The sequence below is a fragment of the Anopheles nili genome, chromosome 2, assembly GCF_943737925.1.
Source record: "Anopheles nili chromosome 2, idAnoNiliSN_F5_01, whole genome shotgun sequence".
Taxonomy (NCBI): Eukaryota; Metazoa; Arthropoda; class Insecta; order Diptera; family Culicidae; genus Anopheles; species Anopheles nili.
Window position 1 is genome coordinate 16,628,066 of NC_071291.1, and position 14,638 is coordinate 16,642,703.

At 45.1% G+C, this 14,638-nt stretch overlaps 4 protein-coding genes across 4 annotated transcripts; 2 read left to right on the forward strand and 2 right to left on the reverse strand.

Moving 5' to 3' along the window:
- Window positions 1-1,711: 1,711 nt before the first annotated feature.
- LOC128731394 (probable ATP-dependent RNA helicase kurz) lies at window positions 1,712-5,783 on the forward strand. The gene is made up of 4 exons (XM_053824511.1): window positions 1,712-1,786; window positions 1,853-5,214; window positions 5,364-5,566; window positions 5,644-5,783. Exons 1-4 carry the CDS (start codon window positions 1,712-1,714, stop codon window positions 5,727-5,729), a joined length of 3,726 nt encoding a protein of 1,241 aa, XP_053680486.1. The 3' UTR covers window positions 5,730-5,783.
- Window positions 5,784-5,813: 30 nt separating this feature from the next.
- On the reverse strand, window positions 5,814-8,119 carry LOC128731396 (5'-AMP-activated protein kinase catalytic subunit alpha-2-like). The gene is made up of 2 exons (XM_053824514.1): window positions 7,427-8,119; window positions 5,814-7,340 (listed from the first exon to the last, which is right to left on the reverse strand). Exons 1-2 carry the CDS (start codon window positions 7,901-7,903, stop codon window positions 6,111-6,113), a joined length of 1,707 nt encoding a protein of 568 aa, XP_053680489.1. The 5' UTR covers window positions 7,904-8,119; the 3' UTR covers window positions 5,814-6,110.
- A 1,014-nt stretch (window positions 8,120-9,133) lies between these two features.
- On the forward strand, window positions 9,134-11,858 carry LOC128732044 (ribosomal RNA processing protein 1 homolog). The gene is made up of 3 exons (XM_053825205.1): window positions 9,134-9,364; window positions 9,450-9,676; window positions 9,752-11,858. The coding sequence occupies exons 1-3, from the start codon at window positions 9,166-9,168 to the stop codon at window positions 11,597-11,599; spliced, it is 2,274 nt and encodes a 757-aa protein (XP_053681180.1). The 5' UTR covers window positions 9,134-9,165; the 3' UTR covers window positions 11,600-11,858.
- On the reverse strand, window positions 11,858-14,501 carry LOC128732045 (gamma-aminobutyric acid receptor-associated protein). Its single transcript, XM_053825206.1, has 2 exons — window positions 14,320-14,501; window positions 11,858-12,911 (listed from the first exon to the last, which is right to left on the reverse strand). The coding sequence occupies exons 1-2, from the start codon at window positions 14,407-14,409 to the stop codon at window positions 12,633-12,635; spliced, it is 369 nt and encodes a 122-aa protein (XP_053681181.1). The 5' UTR covers window positions 14,410-14,501; the 3' UTR covers window positions 11,858-12,632.
- Window positions 14,502-14,638: the final 137 nt, after the last annotated feature.

Consider the following 14,638-nt stretch of genomic DNA (forward strand, 5'->3'; position numbering starts at 1 on the left):
TATTGTAAGAGAACACGAAAAGCAACCGTTCAAGTTCTTTTAAATAATAGATTTTGTATATTTAACTGTTTATTATTATGCTTAACGGCATATGTAACTCAATTAAAATATACGAGCAGCAACATGGCTTAACAGTTGAAACATATTGTACGATAAATTTACTGTTCGTTCGGCAACGAAATATACTCGCCAGGATGCGTTGGGCTGGCCACGCATCGCATGCAAGCCGAAAGAGGTAAAACAAAAAAAAAGGGAATAAAAACTGCCATCCAGATCAAAGGCCAAAACCGACAATTTTTCGCAAAAGTAACAGGAGAGCATACCAGCTAGGAGTAATCAAATTTCAAAATCTAAACGCTTAAAAATGCGCCAAACGCTTCACGTGGTTTAAATATTTGAAATGAAGTGTTTTTATTTAACAATAGATGGCGCTAATTTCGCTTGAGAGAAAAGATTTTAAATTTCACTCATAGGTGGCGCTACTTAAAAATTGAAATTTTTCACTAGTTGAAACATTTCAAGTGCTCGAATTGTTTTTACAATTTATTTAGCGTCATCTATGAGTGAAACTTACACATGAAGAATTTAAATACTTTTAAGCGTTTGGCGGGTTTTTAATGTTTTGAATTTTAAAAATTGTTTCCTCCTACATGTTATGTTCTCCTGTTACTTATGCGAAAATTTTTCTCAGTTTTCAGATTGCCGTGCGGTACAACTTTTTTCAATTTTTATTTTGTCTTTTACGCTTTGCACGCTGATTCAATTCGTTTATAGTGAGCATGTTACTTGCGATTATATACGTTCGCAACACCATGCGTACACATGTTGTTTCAATTATTCACATCATCTTTACAAATTGTTGATACATTGCGGAAAAAAGAGTAATGATTACACTAGCTATTTTTTATTGTTTGCTGTATGTATTGTTATCAAAATGAATTCATTTAAAATAATAGATTTAAGGTTTTTTCTAATAGCTATTCTAAGCCAATCTGACACACAACTCAAACTAAACAATTCATTTGTCCGATTATATCTAGAGCTTACAAGAAATAGTAATGAACTACTTTATAGAAATGTATTAAGTATTAAGTATACTGGCCGTATTAAGATTTGAATAATTTTTTGTGAACTGAAAGGCATTTCCTCCCAACAGCCGCAGATAGCCTTATCCCGGGCTGACTCGGTAGTATTTCTCAATCATGTATGTCATATTAACTCCGCTCGTTTTTGAAAATCATGTGCTACAGATGTTTTACGTGGATGAAAAGATGCCTTCTGTTTAGTGACCATTATAATTAATAATTCAATGCAAAGAACAAGGAATGAAAGTATAAGTTGCAGGGAATTCGATGAAGCACGCACTATAAAAGGTCCTTTGCTTAACGACAGACAACTTCTGCACATTTTCAAGGATTGCAGAGAAGTATTACTGCAACAATCAACTAATTAAATTGGAGGGGGTATAATTGAAAAATTCTTCACAAAAATGATTATGAGTCGAAACGCACGAATGAAATGTTTCAGTCATGAAATATTTCACAACAATCGGGAAGCATACACCGCCTAGAGTAGTAAGCGATCATCTGTCAGAATATTGCCGTCTCGACTAACTGCATCGGGCGCACGTGTTGTGACGGATGTAAACAAACCGATGTCCGTACCGGTTTCGATCGCATGTAACACGGGTTTATGTGAAAGTACTATCATCATGGGTAAGCGTAGATTCAACGAAAAAGGTCGCCGAAAAGTAGAAACCGTCATCGATGATACGGAAACCAAAAAGGTATGGCAAGCCCGTGAAAGGTTTCGCAAACACGCGACTCAATGGTGGTTCTTTCGTTTCGCTTAGATCAAACTAGATTTGGCACCCAGTGGGGAGTACGGTGCGCCGGACGATGCAAATGCGTTGGTGCTTCCCTCCAAAAAGCGTGCCACTAGAATCAAACGGGATCACACAGTGGTGACAAAGATCCTGTCGAAAAAGCAACGCAAACGGTTGGAGAAGATTGTCGATCAGAAAAAGAAAAAAGAGAACCGATCTTCGCTCATCGAATCGCTGGTGGCCGTGCAAGCCACGACGGAGGAACTGAATAGTTTTCAAAAGCTGAGTGATGTGCAGACGAAGGGTTTGAAGCAACATTTCAAGGAACAAAAGTACGGTGTTACCTTGGCGGAGAAACCTGTCGTCAACCGGAAACAGCAGGGTGAGACCAAGATTAGAAGTCTGGTGGGCAGCCGGCGAAAGCGTTTGGCATTATTACGTCAAGCCGATCCATCATCGGCAGACGAACAGGGCGATGAAAGCGAACGCGACCCCAACATAGCGGGGCTGTACGAATCGTCCTCGGAGACATCCTCTAGCGAAGAGGAATCGGAATCAAATACCGAGCCAACGACGATGGATGAAACGACAAACGTAGATGATGGGAGTAGTTGCCCACAAGCGACAGGGACTGATGCTGCAAAGAATGAGCCTCCAGCCGATCCTGAAGGTGCTACAACAAATGGTGTAGCGGAAAAGCACAGCGACACGGTTCCAACGAGCGACGCGAAGCCTGTTGTGGTGGATCGCAAACCTGCCACGTACGTGCATGTTGAGCGGGATCCAAAAATTCAAGCCGCCCGCCTGAAGCTACCGATTCTGGGCGAAGAACAAGTCATAATGGAGACGATAAGCGACAACAAAATAACGATCGTTGCAGGTGAAACGGGAAGCGGAAAAACGACACAAATTCCGCAGTTTCTGTACGAGGCGGGGTACGGCGAACGGGGGTTGATTGGTATTACGGAACCGCGCCGCGTGGCTGCCGTCGCCATGTCGAAGCGTGTCGCAGTGGAGATGAACCTATCGACGGACATCGTTTCGTACCTGATCCGTTACGAAGGCAATGTGACGGAGCGCACGAAGCTGAAATTCATGACCGACGGTGTCCTGCTGAAGGAGATTGAAGGCGACTTTCTGCTCAGCAAGTACTCGTGCATCATCCTGGACGAGGCGCACGAGAGAAGCGTGTACACGGACATACTGATGGGGCTACTGTCGCGCATTGTACGGCTGCGCGAGAAACGTGGCAACAATCCGCTTCGCGTGATCATCATGTCCGCTACGTTGCGCGTGCAGGACTTCACGGAGAACAAGAAACTGTTCCTGGACACCCCACCGGTCATCAGCATCGATTCCCGCCAGTACCCGGTAACGGTGCACTTCAACCGAACAACGCCGGCCGATTATCTGCGGGAGGCGTTATTGAAAACGGTTAAAATTCACACCAAGCTACCACCTGGCGGTATACTGATCTTTCTCACCGGACAGAAAGAGGTCAACACGATGGTTCGTAAGTTGAGGAAACTATTTCCGCTTCGCGAACGAAAGGACGAAGCTGCCGAGGCAGCTGTTGCGGATGGAAAAGCAACGACCGTTGATCAGGATGAATCGAAGGACGACGAAGAGCTTGAGTTCGACGAAGTTCCGGGGAAAAAAAGGACTCGCAATAAAACGCTCGCGGCGGGTGGAAGGAGACGAAATCGAGGCACCGTTACGTTACCAGTGCTGCCTCAGATCAACCTGGACGCGTACGATCTGCCCCATGTGGATGATACCGAGGCGGATCTCGCGGAAGAGATGGATTCTGAAAGCGAGCTAGACGAGGACGATATGGAAACGGAGAATATCGGTGCTGAGGAGCTTGAAAAGAGCATTTCGGAGCTGCGAAAAACCGATCCGCTGTGGGTGCTGCCACTCTACTCGATGCTTTCGCCCGACAAACAGCAGCGAATCTTCGAGACAATTCCGGACGGAGCGCGGTTATGCGTGGTGGCCACGAATGTGGCCGAAACGTCGCTCACCATTCCGGACATCCGGTATGTGGTGGACTGTGGTCGGCAAAAGACGAAGCTGTACGACAAGACAACCGGTGTGACGGCGTTTGTGGTGACGTACACCAGCAAAGCGTCGGCCAATCAACGAGCAGGTCGTGCCGGTCGAGTGGCACCGGGTCACTGTTACCGGCTGTACTCGAGCGCAGTGTACAACGATGAGTTTGTCGAATTTGCCCCACCCGAGGTACAGCAAAAGCCCGTCGACGGATTGGTGCTGCAGATGAAGTGCATGGGCATCGACAAGGTGGCGAATTTTCCGTTTCCATCGCCACCCGATCCGGTGCAGCTTCATTTGGCCGAGCAGCGGCTGTTGCAACTCGGTGCCCTGGAGCAAGTAATTATGCGTGACGCAGCCGCCCGTAGCGGCAAGATGCAGCAGAACCAGTTGATAACGAGGGTGACGGAGCTGGGACGCACTATGGCGGCCTTTCCGGTGGCACCTCGGTTTGGGAAGATTTTAGCACTCAGCCACCAACACTCGCTGCTATCGTACGCCATCTGTATCGTGGCGGCCCTTTCCGTGCAGGAGGTACTGGAAGAGGTGTCTCTTTCGGAGGAGACGGCGTGCGGCACCGAGAGTGGCAAACGCTGGCGCCAGAAGCGGAAGGCTTGGGCGGGCATGGGTGAATCGTTGCTGCTTGGTGACCCGATGGTACTGCTAAAAGCGGTCGGGGCTGCCGAGCACGCCAACAGCAAGGGCTTGCTGGAGGAATTTTGCGAGCAAAACGGCATCCGGTTGAAGGCGATCCGGGAAATTCGAAAACTGCGCGTACAGCTCACGAACGAGGTGAACGCTAATCTGCTAGAAATGAACCTCTCCGTCGATCCGGACATGCCACCACCGTCGGAGGTTCAAACTCGGTTGCTCCGCCAGCTGTTACTCGTGGGAATGGCGGATCAAATTGCCCGCAAGCTGCCCGAGAGTGGCATCCAGCTAAAGGCGGACGCTCGACGATTGAAACATGCGTACAATCTGCCCACGATCGACGAGCCCGTGTTCCTGCACGCGAGTTCGGTGCTTCGTCGACAACAACCGGAGTGGATCTGTTATCAGGAGGCGTATGAAGCAGTTGTGCCGACGGATACTGGTGCGGAGGATGGCGGAAAGTCGAAAATGTTTCTCCGTGGCATAACGGCGATCGAACCCGAGTGGTTGCCCAAATTTGTGCCAAGCGTGTGCAACATAATCGACGTGCAAGAGGAGCCGATTGCGCCGGTGTATAACGCGGAAAGTGATACGATCGAGTGCCACGTGAAGGCTACGATCGGCAAGAAAAGTTGGGAGCTACCGTGCTCGCTGGTGGAAATGCCCAAAACTATGCTTCGATGCAAGTGAGTATCATGCTCTACGGCAACTGCAGGAATACACCCAGAGTGTCGTTTAGGGACAGAGAGACCGACTGGACCATCATCTGGAGCGTTGGTGGTGCTAACGTGGAGTTTTGAAGGATCGTTCATCATTTTCTTTTTTTTTTACGCAGATATCTACTGAAGTTTATACTTTCGGGTAATATTTTCAAAGAACTGAAACAGTTCCGGAAGATTCTCCTATCGTCACCCGAATCGGTATTGAAGCAATATTCGGCGGCCGTACCACGAATCGATGCCGCCCTAAAGCTAATGCTGGCGAACGAAGTCTTCTCCGCCCAGCGTTTGGGTGAGCTGTGGAAGTCCGATTCGAAATGTAAGCATCCGAGAATCGATCCGATCCGTGATGGCTAGGAGGTATCGCGTATAAAATGTTCCTTACTTTTCTTTCAGTTTTCCTCAACGAGTACAGGGACTTTTTGCCAGTGTCCTGCCACGAAGACGTTGGCAATCTTTGGCCTCCCGCAAGCACACGGTAGGAGGACCCCCGTGTGGTTTTGGATATAGGTATATACGTTTGAATATACTATTAAAACAGCATGGTAAAATACAAGTGTAAGCTTTATTGTTGCAAGCTAGTGTCAGTGGATGAAACTGCGTTTCTTTCGCCGATTGGATAATGTGTATTTCTTTTCCTAGCAAATTTTCGAATACCTAACACACCAAGTGCACGTGTTTCCAACCGAATGAAATCCGAAACCCGATGGCCCAAAGCCAACTTCCGGGCTCCGCGTCCTCGTCCGCTTTCTATGGTCTACGTTTCTAATCTAGCAACTGTGGTAGTTTTGCTTTTTTGGCTTTCATCTACAGTTTTACATTATATAGTACTGTTACGCATCTGTTTACGTGCAGCTACGCCACTAACGTGCCAGGTGCGCTATCAAGGCACCGCACATCTCGAAAAACTCCATCGTGTGGTGGCCGCTGGGTTGAAGGTTGGGAATGCCCATACCACCGAAACCGACCGGCGGAGGCGGCGTAAGGCTTTCCATGATGACGTCATCGCCCTGCTCCACCTCGTCGTTGGTGAGTGATTTGAAATCTAGCAGATAGTTTTTGGGATCGACCTGATACAGCTGGAGCGACATTTTCACGTGCTTGTCGTTACGCGCATTGTATTTTCGTACGCGCACATGGTACGGGTTGATGATTTTCCACTCGAAATCGAGTGCCTTCATGGCGCGGTACACCTCCAGCATGATGTCGTTCGGTTTCGATTGCGACCGAATGCCCAGGTGCCACTTGGCGCGCTTCACAGGCGTACCGCGGTGCTTATCGATGGGCATAACGGCCGAGGGTGACATGTTGCTCAGCGCCGGCGTTGGCACGTTCTGAGCCGCCGACATAACCGGCCGCTCGCGGAGCGGAGCAATGCGCTCGGGATGGATCGACGGGGATTTGAAGGATTCGTTGGGTGCGCCTTGTGTTGCTGCGGCCGCACCACCAGTGCCCGCTCCCGCCAATGGGACTCCGAATTTGCTGTCCGCGCCAGGCGGCGGGGGACTGGCGGCGACATAAAACTCCTTCAGCTCCGCTTTGGCAGCCTCGTCCGCGATTCGCTTGTTGTCGATAATGAGATGGTACGCGATCGCAAGCTGATCGTGCGGGTCTCCACTCAGGAGCGCGTTGTGTACCTCGTGTTCCTTGACGCCAAACTTGTCGCACACCTCGCGGATGGCGTTAGTATCGACGACGCTGCTGTCCTGCTCGACAGGCGACGGGAACAGGTACGCGGGCAGGTCCTTTTGGAACCATTCGTGCTTTTTGATCTCTTCCACCGTGGCCCGTTTGAGTGGGTCGACCTGCAACATTTGGCAGAGCAGACTCACCACCTGTTTGTTAAGATACTCCGGAATGGGGAACACGCCAGATTTGATTTTGCGAAACAGTGTTGGAACGTGCTCGTCGTCGAATGGCAGCGTGCCGCAGAGCAGCGCGTACAGTATGACACCGCAGGACCATATGTCCACCTCGGGGCCAGCATACAATTTGCCCGAGATAACCTCTGGCGCGGCGTAGTTTGGAGAGCCGCATGACGTACGTAGGAACTCCCCGTCCAGCATCATGTTGGAAAGACCGAAATCAGCAATCTAATAGCAGAGAGGGAAAGAAAAATTAACAAAGTGTGCCTCAGCATAAATCTCTGGTTTGCTTCGCAGATTGGCGCGCTGGTTACCTTTACGTGACGGTTGTGATCGAGCAGAAGATTTTCCGGTTTCAAATCACGATGCACAATCATGTGCCGGTGGCAGTAATCCACACCGGAGATAATCTGCTGGAAGAAACGTCGCGCTTCCGACTCTTGCAGCTTCCCGTTCTTAACGATGTAATCAAACAACTCACCCCCACTCACATACTCCATGATCATGAAGATATCCGTGGGAGTGGAAATGACCTGGTACAGCTTGATGATGTGCGGATGGCGGAAAAGCTTCAGATTTTGAATCTCCCGGCGGATCTTGCCTACCACATCGAGGCTTTTGATTTTCTGTCGGTTCAGAATCTTGACCGCCACCTTGTGCTTCGTTACCTGATGTTCACCGATTTTCACCTTCCCGAACGAACCCGTACCTAACGTGGCCCCCAAAATGTAGTGGCCAATCTTCACCAACGGCTGGGCCGTCGGACCCGATTGTGAACCTTTGTCGGCCATCCTACAGTGCCGCTGAATCGTACCGTGCCAATTTTATGCCTCGGAATTCCGTCGCAATTCCGCAATAAAAAGTGCCCTTCAGTTTTTGTGTCTTTTTCTCTACACTCCTGTGACCTCGAATAGTTTTTTATTTATCTTTCGCGTATGCGGTAATGTCACTACATTCCCAATCACATCTTCGCTAAAGATTCACTTATTCAAGGAATATGCTTCACAGTACGAGAAAAATGTACGATTTTTCAGTGGATTTCAGCAGTAACTTAATCGTAAAACGAAAACAAATAATTAATATCCCGTGCTATTGCAATGACAGTAGTACTCTGTTCTTGACTTCCTGCATATTGTAAAATTTTGATCGTATTATGTTTTGGGTCGGTCTACAGACTTAAATTTCTTCCAATTTGTGAACTCGATGTGCCAATTCTGGGATCTTATAACACTATTCGAATATTATTATTTAAATTATACTACGATGCTCGTGCCACCCAAGTTACAACACCAAAGCAAAACCCCTCACAATACTGTAATTGTGGTCTGCTAATGTCAAAATATACGCGATGCGGATAGTGGATCACATTGCAACGTTTAAGGACAAATATGTGCATTTTTAATACTGCAAAGCGAGTACGACTAATTTTAATATTCAGTAAAGCAATTTACCTCATTACTCTGTTTTGGGTAATCGATTACTTACCATTCATACTTCTTCTTCGATGTAAAAATAAGTACCACAGAAAAAATGTGAAGATGATAAAAAGTTAGTAAATCAAACTGAAACAATTTAAAATTTATTCATGAATGAATACGCGCTACTGATTGAAATTTAAATAAATACATTAAGAACTGAATAGGCTTCGCACGGCTATTTTGAATCTATGTAAACGATCTATTTTGATCTCACTGTCGGATCCTCCGTGTAGTACCAGACTCGTGGAATATAGACGCAAAGCAAAAACGTGGATGCTGCAAGAGCAAATCCATGATCATAAACACAAGCAATGTGCCATTCAAACAAAGGACACAATAATACACGGTGTAGCTCGTTGTTTCAAAACGATAAATTTAAGGATTTTAAAGTCAATTTATGCCGTTTCGACTAAATTTTCTCGTGAAAAAGTGGCTGATACATCTCTGAATGCAATTCCACTGAGCTATTGGTTAAAGAGATTGTGCTAATTACAAATTAGAAGTTACTTGATTCAGGCACGTGTTGGCGGGCCTGTACAAAACCACCAAGGATATTGTCATAAGCGAACGAAGTGATGGTGGTCAAAGACGAGTCCACGGCAACGCAAAACGCTGCTGCAAATGCCACGATGAATTCTTCTTCCGATAAAGCATCAATAATCGCTCAGGAGATAAAATTCGCCCGAGCGCTTGCTGGTAACGATGCCACACTACGCCGTCGAGTGTTGAAGAACCTTAAAACTTGGCTCAATACCCGCAGCCAGAGCACATTCGGTAAACCAGAATGCTAGCTGGTGCAGTGGATCTGAACAAGCGCAAACTTATGTTTTTCCCTCTTGCTCGTTGTTTTTTCGAAAAGCTTTCAGCGATGCAGATTTTTTACGTCTTTGGAAGGGACTGTTCTACTGTATGTGGATGTCCGATAAACCATTGGTGCAGGAAGAGCTGGCGGAATCACTCGGATCGCTAGTGGGATGCTTCAGCCACAATGTTCCGGTGGCAATGCAGTTTTTCAAAGCCTTCATGGTGACAATGGGAAACGAGTGGTTTGGGCTCGACCGCTGGCGAATGGACAAATTCATGATGGTACCTATTGCAATTCCAAGTAGCTAGAATGATATACAATTTTTTCTACTATTCATCCCTGTCGTACTTTTTCAGCTCGTTCGACGCGTTACGCGTCATGCGTTGCTGGCAATTCACGAAAACGGATGGCAAACGGAGGATGTGGATAAGTTTGCACAAACTATCGAAGCGACCATCCTAGATCGCGGCGCGATGTCTTACGGTTTAATGAACCACTTTAATGATTTGATCCTGAATGAGATTGCTAAAGTCAGCGAAGGAGAAATCCCAACGTCGGTGGTGACACAGATTCTTGAAGTGTACATACGATGCATGCTGAAAACTGATGACTCTACGGTATGCTCGTCGATCAAGAAGAACATATTTCACGCGCTGATGCAACAATCGGAGTTGGGTCAGATGTACGAGGAAAAATTCCAGATGTGGAAGAACAGAAATTTCGTTACCGGAAACATTGACAACGTAGAATTTCATGTTAGTGACGACGATGAAGAAGAAAATGACGAAGGAGTGATGGACACGAAGGAAGCTGCGGAAGAAAATCAAAAAGATGAAAAAGAAAATTCGAAACAACCATCCGAAGGCAAGGACGACGATGTGATGAAAAAAATAATTGAGGATGATGGATTCGGTGAGGACGAGGAGGAAACATCGAATGAAGATACAGCGAAGGTGTACGATCCTCGTGCCGGTAAAGTGAACGTTGATATTCCTCAAATCATGTTCGATCCACAGCAGGTCGTCGCGCTTTTCGAAAAATACTGCTACAAATCCTTCGTGACGACGAAAGCCAGGAAAAGAGTGGTTCAACTGGTAAAGCAATTCAAAAAGTTTGCTGCTGGAGAGTTCCCGTTGGGTATTAAGCGCGTTCCCAGCATCAAACCTAGCGATTATGCCGTTAACATTAATGAGAAGGTCATAGAAATTGAAAACTTTCGCAAGGAGCTGTTTGGGGAGAAGCGAAAGAGTCTAAAAGAACGTAAAAAAGAAAAACGGCTTCTGAAGAAACAACAGCGCGAACAAAATGCAGCCAAAAAGCAGTTGCAGGCTACCCCCGGCGATGAAGACAACGATACGCCAGTGGATGAAGTAGATATTCCTGCAGATGACTGTAATGCAGCAGCAGAGGCCGATAATATAGCAGCCACCACAAATCAAAGTAAAAAGCTTGGCAAAAAACAAGACAAGTTGCGCAAAACAAGTTCAGCAAAGGCAAGAAAACAAATCAAACTTGATCTATTGCAGCGTAGGAAGGATGAAAAGATGAAGTTACTTAAGGAGCGACTAAAGAAAAGAAAGGATGCGGAACAGGCTAAACAATTGGGTGCAGTAACGACTTCTTCGACAAACGGGTTCGCTAAGGGCACATTTATAGATAACGCATCGGCAGTGATTAAAAAAGAAAAGAAATCTAAAACGCAAGACGCAACAGTCGAACAACGAAAAACAAAAGAAGTAATGGCAGCTGCATCTGTTACATCCGCAAAGAAAAAACAACAATCGAATGGAAAGGACACAGTGAACAGCAAACCTTTCCAAACGGTGGACGAGTGGTCGGAACCGCTTAAGGAAGGAGAGCAAGAATATTTTATTCCTTCTCGAAAAGCGAAATCGGTTGAGAAAGCCAGCAAGGTAGCTATAAAGGCAAAAACGCAAGTAACCAAACGCACCTTAAAGAGAGTGTCAAACGAGGTGGTAGCTGCAACAGAAACAAACGAACCGATTACACCTGGAAGAAAACGCGTCAAGATTGCACTAAATAAAAATGTGGCACAGGATCTGGTGGAGCATATCAAGCAGGTAAAAAGTTCACCACAGCTGCCGTTTGATTCGAGAAAAAAACCATCTAAAAGTCTCCTGAAGCCGAATCTTATACCAAGTCCTATAAATCCGTTCTACAAGAAAAAGATTGGTTTGAAATGAAGCAGCCCATTGAATCGATGATGATCCATGCTGGAGTTAGGAAACAGTGCATTGCGTGTTTAATGCAAAAAGTGTAGTAATTGTTTCATGTTCAAATAAAATTAATTAATGCCAACATATCTCATTGCATTGCTATCTTTTACTTATTTGACCTCTCATAGGCGAACTAACTATGTCACGCTGCCATGGCCAGATTACTAAATGATTTCCAGTTTGCTCAGCGCACAGATGTAGTTTTTTATCACCGACTGCATCCAGTAGGATGCAGATAGGAGACCAATCGACTCTAATTAATTTAAACTCCTTAGAGTGTTGCCTGAACAGTAATGGTATGTTACAGTAGATGAAGGGGGCATACGACTCACTCCTCTACGTTTAACCAAACTTTAGATTTTCCAAAGCGGAGAGTGCTACTCGAAAATTGAAGATCATATTATTTAGTGCCTTTACTAGACAATCGATTCTAGATCCAGACGTGTCGTTCCCAACAAAAAACAGCGCTCGTTTATCTAATATCTTGTTACTTTCTCAGTGCCATTTATCTCGAAAAAAAAAAGAACATTCCTGTAAGTTATTTTTTTGTTTTTTTTTTTCCTTTAAACCTACTTATACATTTTTTTTCTTATTTTTGTTTTAAATAAAATACGTACCATTGAATAAGGCTAGTTTATGTAACTACACCCATTACAAATGAACCACAGATATGGGAGAAAAAGAACGTAGTAATGCTCTGAAGAAGAATGCCTTTCAGCGAATGATCATCGCTTAAAGTTTACAACAATCTCCGATCAGTATAGTGCGCAACAGTGAAGGATGCTAATGTCGCACAAATTTATCCTAGAGGGATCGTGTTTTTATAGAGTGGGGGAAAAAATAGGGGATCAATTGATGCAGCACAATATACTTAAGAGACGACGGCTGCATATTTTTTGTCCTTTTTTTAACATCACAAATTTCAGTATGTGTTTTTGCTTCTTCCGCTTGTTGCTATTACATGGATCTGCTTACTCTGTAATCAATGCACGACGCTTGTTCAGTTGTTGTCAGTCGAGTTGCCATAAACGTTCTCGTCCGAGTAAGCGATGTAGAGGAAATAGTCCTCTTCGTGGTGCTCGTGGTACAGCGAACCCATGGTGGCCGACGTCGGTGGAATGACATTATTGACGAAGAAAAATAGAGCGTCCTCCGGGCGAAGATGGATGCGTTTGCGAATCAGGAAGTAGAATTGTCCTACAGTTAGATCGGATGGAACTAGGTATTTCTTTTTATCTAAGTCGTCAATCCGTGCCTTCGGTGCCTTCTCGACAATCACCTGTAAAGCGGGCACAAGTGAAATAGAATTACAGTCAAACAACATTTTGGAACAGCATGTAACATGGAAATAATAATCAAACAATCATCTATGATGGTGGTGGTCTATTTTCATCCATCCTTTATCGTAGCCAATCGAAATGAGATGCCGGACGACAAGAAAAGCTTATCAATAATGAAGCTCTCTGCCAAATATGACCTCATTTCCAGCAAAGGTGGCGGTGCGCTATTTCTATTATGACGCCTTCTCCATGTTTGTTTGCATCCGCAAAGATTTTGCGCAAGGGTTTGTTTACGCTTCGCATAACACAACAGCGGAAATTGGTGAGAAATATTCTGGTATATATCCCGAAAAGACCAATATTCTTCCACATCGATAACAGTGAGACAGGTTGTGAATTCGATCGACATCGAATGCTAGGTAAATGATGGTTGTTTTTGTTCTGGCGAGCGAAATGAAAGTCGTACGATTTTTCACAAGTCAAATACAGCTGATTTGAAAACAAGCCGAGGCTGTTGTTTGTGTTCACTTTGTTACCCATGCGCACAAAGCAAGCAGCGACGCACACGTACACTCGTTCCCCGTCGGGTGTGCGTGTCTACGTGAGAACGTCCGCTGCTAGTACTGCGAAATAGATACTTAATGGATGTGGGGGCCAAGGATTTTTCTTCCAAATATTTCCTGTTACAAAATGGCTGATGATACTAAAATATCATAATCTACTGGAAATTAATCTAATTTACGGTGATTAATCAAGACAGAACTCAGACATTACCATATCCTAGGGGCTCTCAAAAAAAAGGCAAACAACACCAGATCAAAACAACCCCCAAGAAATTATCTACGAGACACTTTGCCAGATGGTTTCGTGGAGCCAATATGATGGGAATCTTTTTCTAAAGTTATAAATACATTGAAATTTCAAAAGTCCAGATTAATTTTACTGCCGCTATGACGGTATAATCTCGTCATGGTCGACCAATAGAACGTATCGAAAAATGAAACAACAAAGGAACCTGTAACCTGACATGAACGTTTCCATGACGCAATAACCTTGAACAAGAGGAAAAGCTAAACCGCGCCATACCATGACTGTAAAGTTGCAAATTTGTTCAAGTGTTTCATACGGAAAAGTGTTCGTATTTACCCAATATAACGAGCAGTTTTCCTTCTTCAGGAGGTAAAGTTTACGATAGAGTGGAATTTTCATATCCCCCCACAGAATCCATCTGACTCATCGCAAACGACTGTGTTCCGATTATGGAAATGTTATGGTACGCATATACACGCCGCCGAGCGAGATTGCCATACGAACGGGCACACGAAATGTAATGCAAACAAACAGCCACCATATTTCATTTCAGCAAGAATGCCAAACAAAAAAGAAAAAATAGTCAGCTCTACTTACGGGTACACGGTCCGGATATTTGCGTCGAATTTTATCTCCCTCAGCCTTTCGTTTCTCGAATGGATGTTCTTCCTTGTATTGGAACTTCATTTTTGCGATTAAGCTGCGAATAATTGTTGCTTCACTACAAATTTCAGTAATATCTTTGAAAAATGCACTCTGCGCACTTGTTTCCGATTCTAAGTTCGTTTTCACAATGATGAAAAGTGAAAGAAACGACATGAAGTAAGGTACTTTTTGACAGCAATGCACCAGAAAAGAAAACAGGCACTTTTGACACATGTGATTAAACATTTTCCATGCTCAGAAAAATTGAAAT

What these genes read in the sequence shown, in the direction of transcription:
- LOC128731394 (XM_053824511.1), top strand. Translation starts at nt 1,712, where the DNA reads ATGGGTAAGCGTAGATTCAACGAAAAAGGTCGCCGAAAAGTAGAAACC. An exon ending in AAAACTATGCTTCGATGCAA is followed by an intron (nt 5,215 to 5,363) that starts GTGAGTATCATG and finishes TTTTTTACGCAG; the next exon opens with ATATCTACTGAAGTTTATAC. An exon ending in GTGGAAGTCCGATTCGAAAT is followed by an intron (nt 5,567 to 5,643) that starts GTAAGCATCCGA and finishes CTTTTCTTTCAG; the next exon opens with TTTTCCTCAACGAGTACAGG.
- LOC128732045 (XM_053825206.1), bottom strand. Translation starts at nt 14,409, where the DNA reads ATGAAGTTCCAATACAAGGAAGAACATCCATTCGAGAAACGAAAGGCT. An exon ending in AATATCCGGACCGTGTACCC is followed by an intron (nt 12,912 to 14,319) that starts GTAAGTAGAGCT and finishes CCCGCTTTACAG; the next exon opens with GTGATTGTCGAGAAGGCACC.
- LOC128731396 (XM_053824514.1), bottom strand. Translation starts at nt 7,903, where the DNA reads ATGGCCGACAAAGGTTCACAATCGGGTCCGACGGCCCAGCCGTTGGTG. An exon ending in ATCACAACCGTCACGTAAAG is followed by an intron (nt 7,341 to 7,426) that starts GTAACCAGCGCG and finishes CTCTGCTATTAG; the next exon opens with ATTGCTGATTTCGGTCTTTC.
- LOC128732044 (XM_053825205.1), top strand. Translation starts at nt 9,166, where the DNA reads ATGGTGGTCAAAGACGAGTCCACGGCAACGCAAAACGCTGCTGCAAAT. An exon ending in CCGCAGCCAGAGCACATTCG is followed by an intron (nt 9,365 to 9,449) that starts GTAAACCAGAAT and finishes TTTTTCGAAAAG; the next exon opens with CTTTCAGCGATGCAGATTTT. An exon ending in GAATGGACAAATTCATGATG is followed by an intron (nt 9,677 to 9,751) that starts GTACCTATTGCA and finishes GTACTTTTTCAG; the next exon opens with CTCGTTCGACGCGTTACGCG.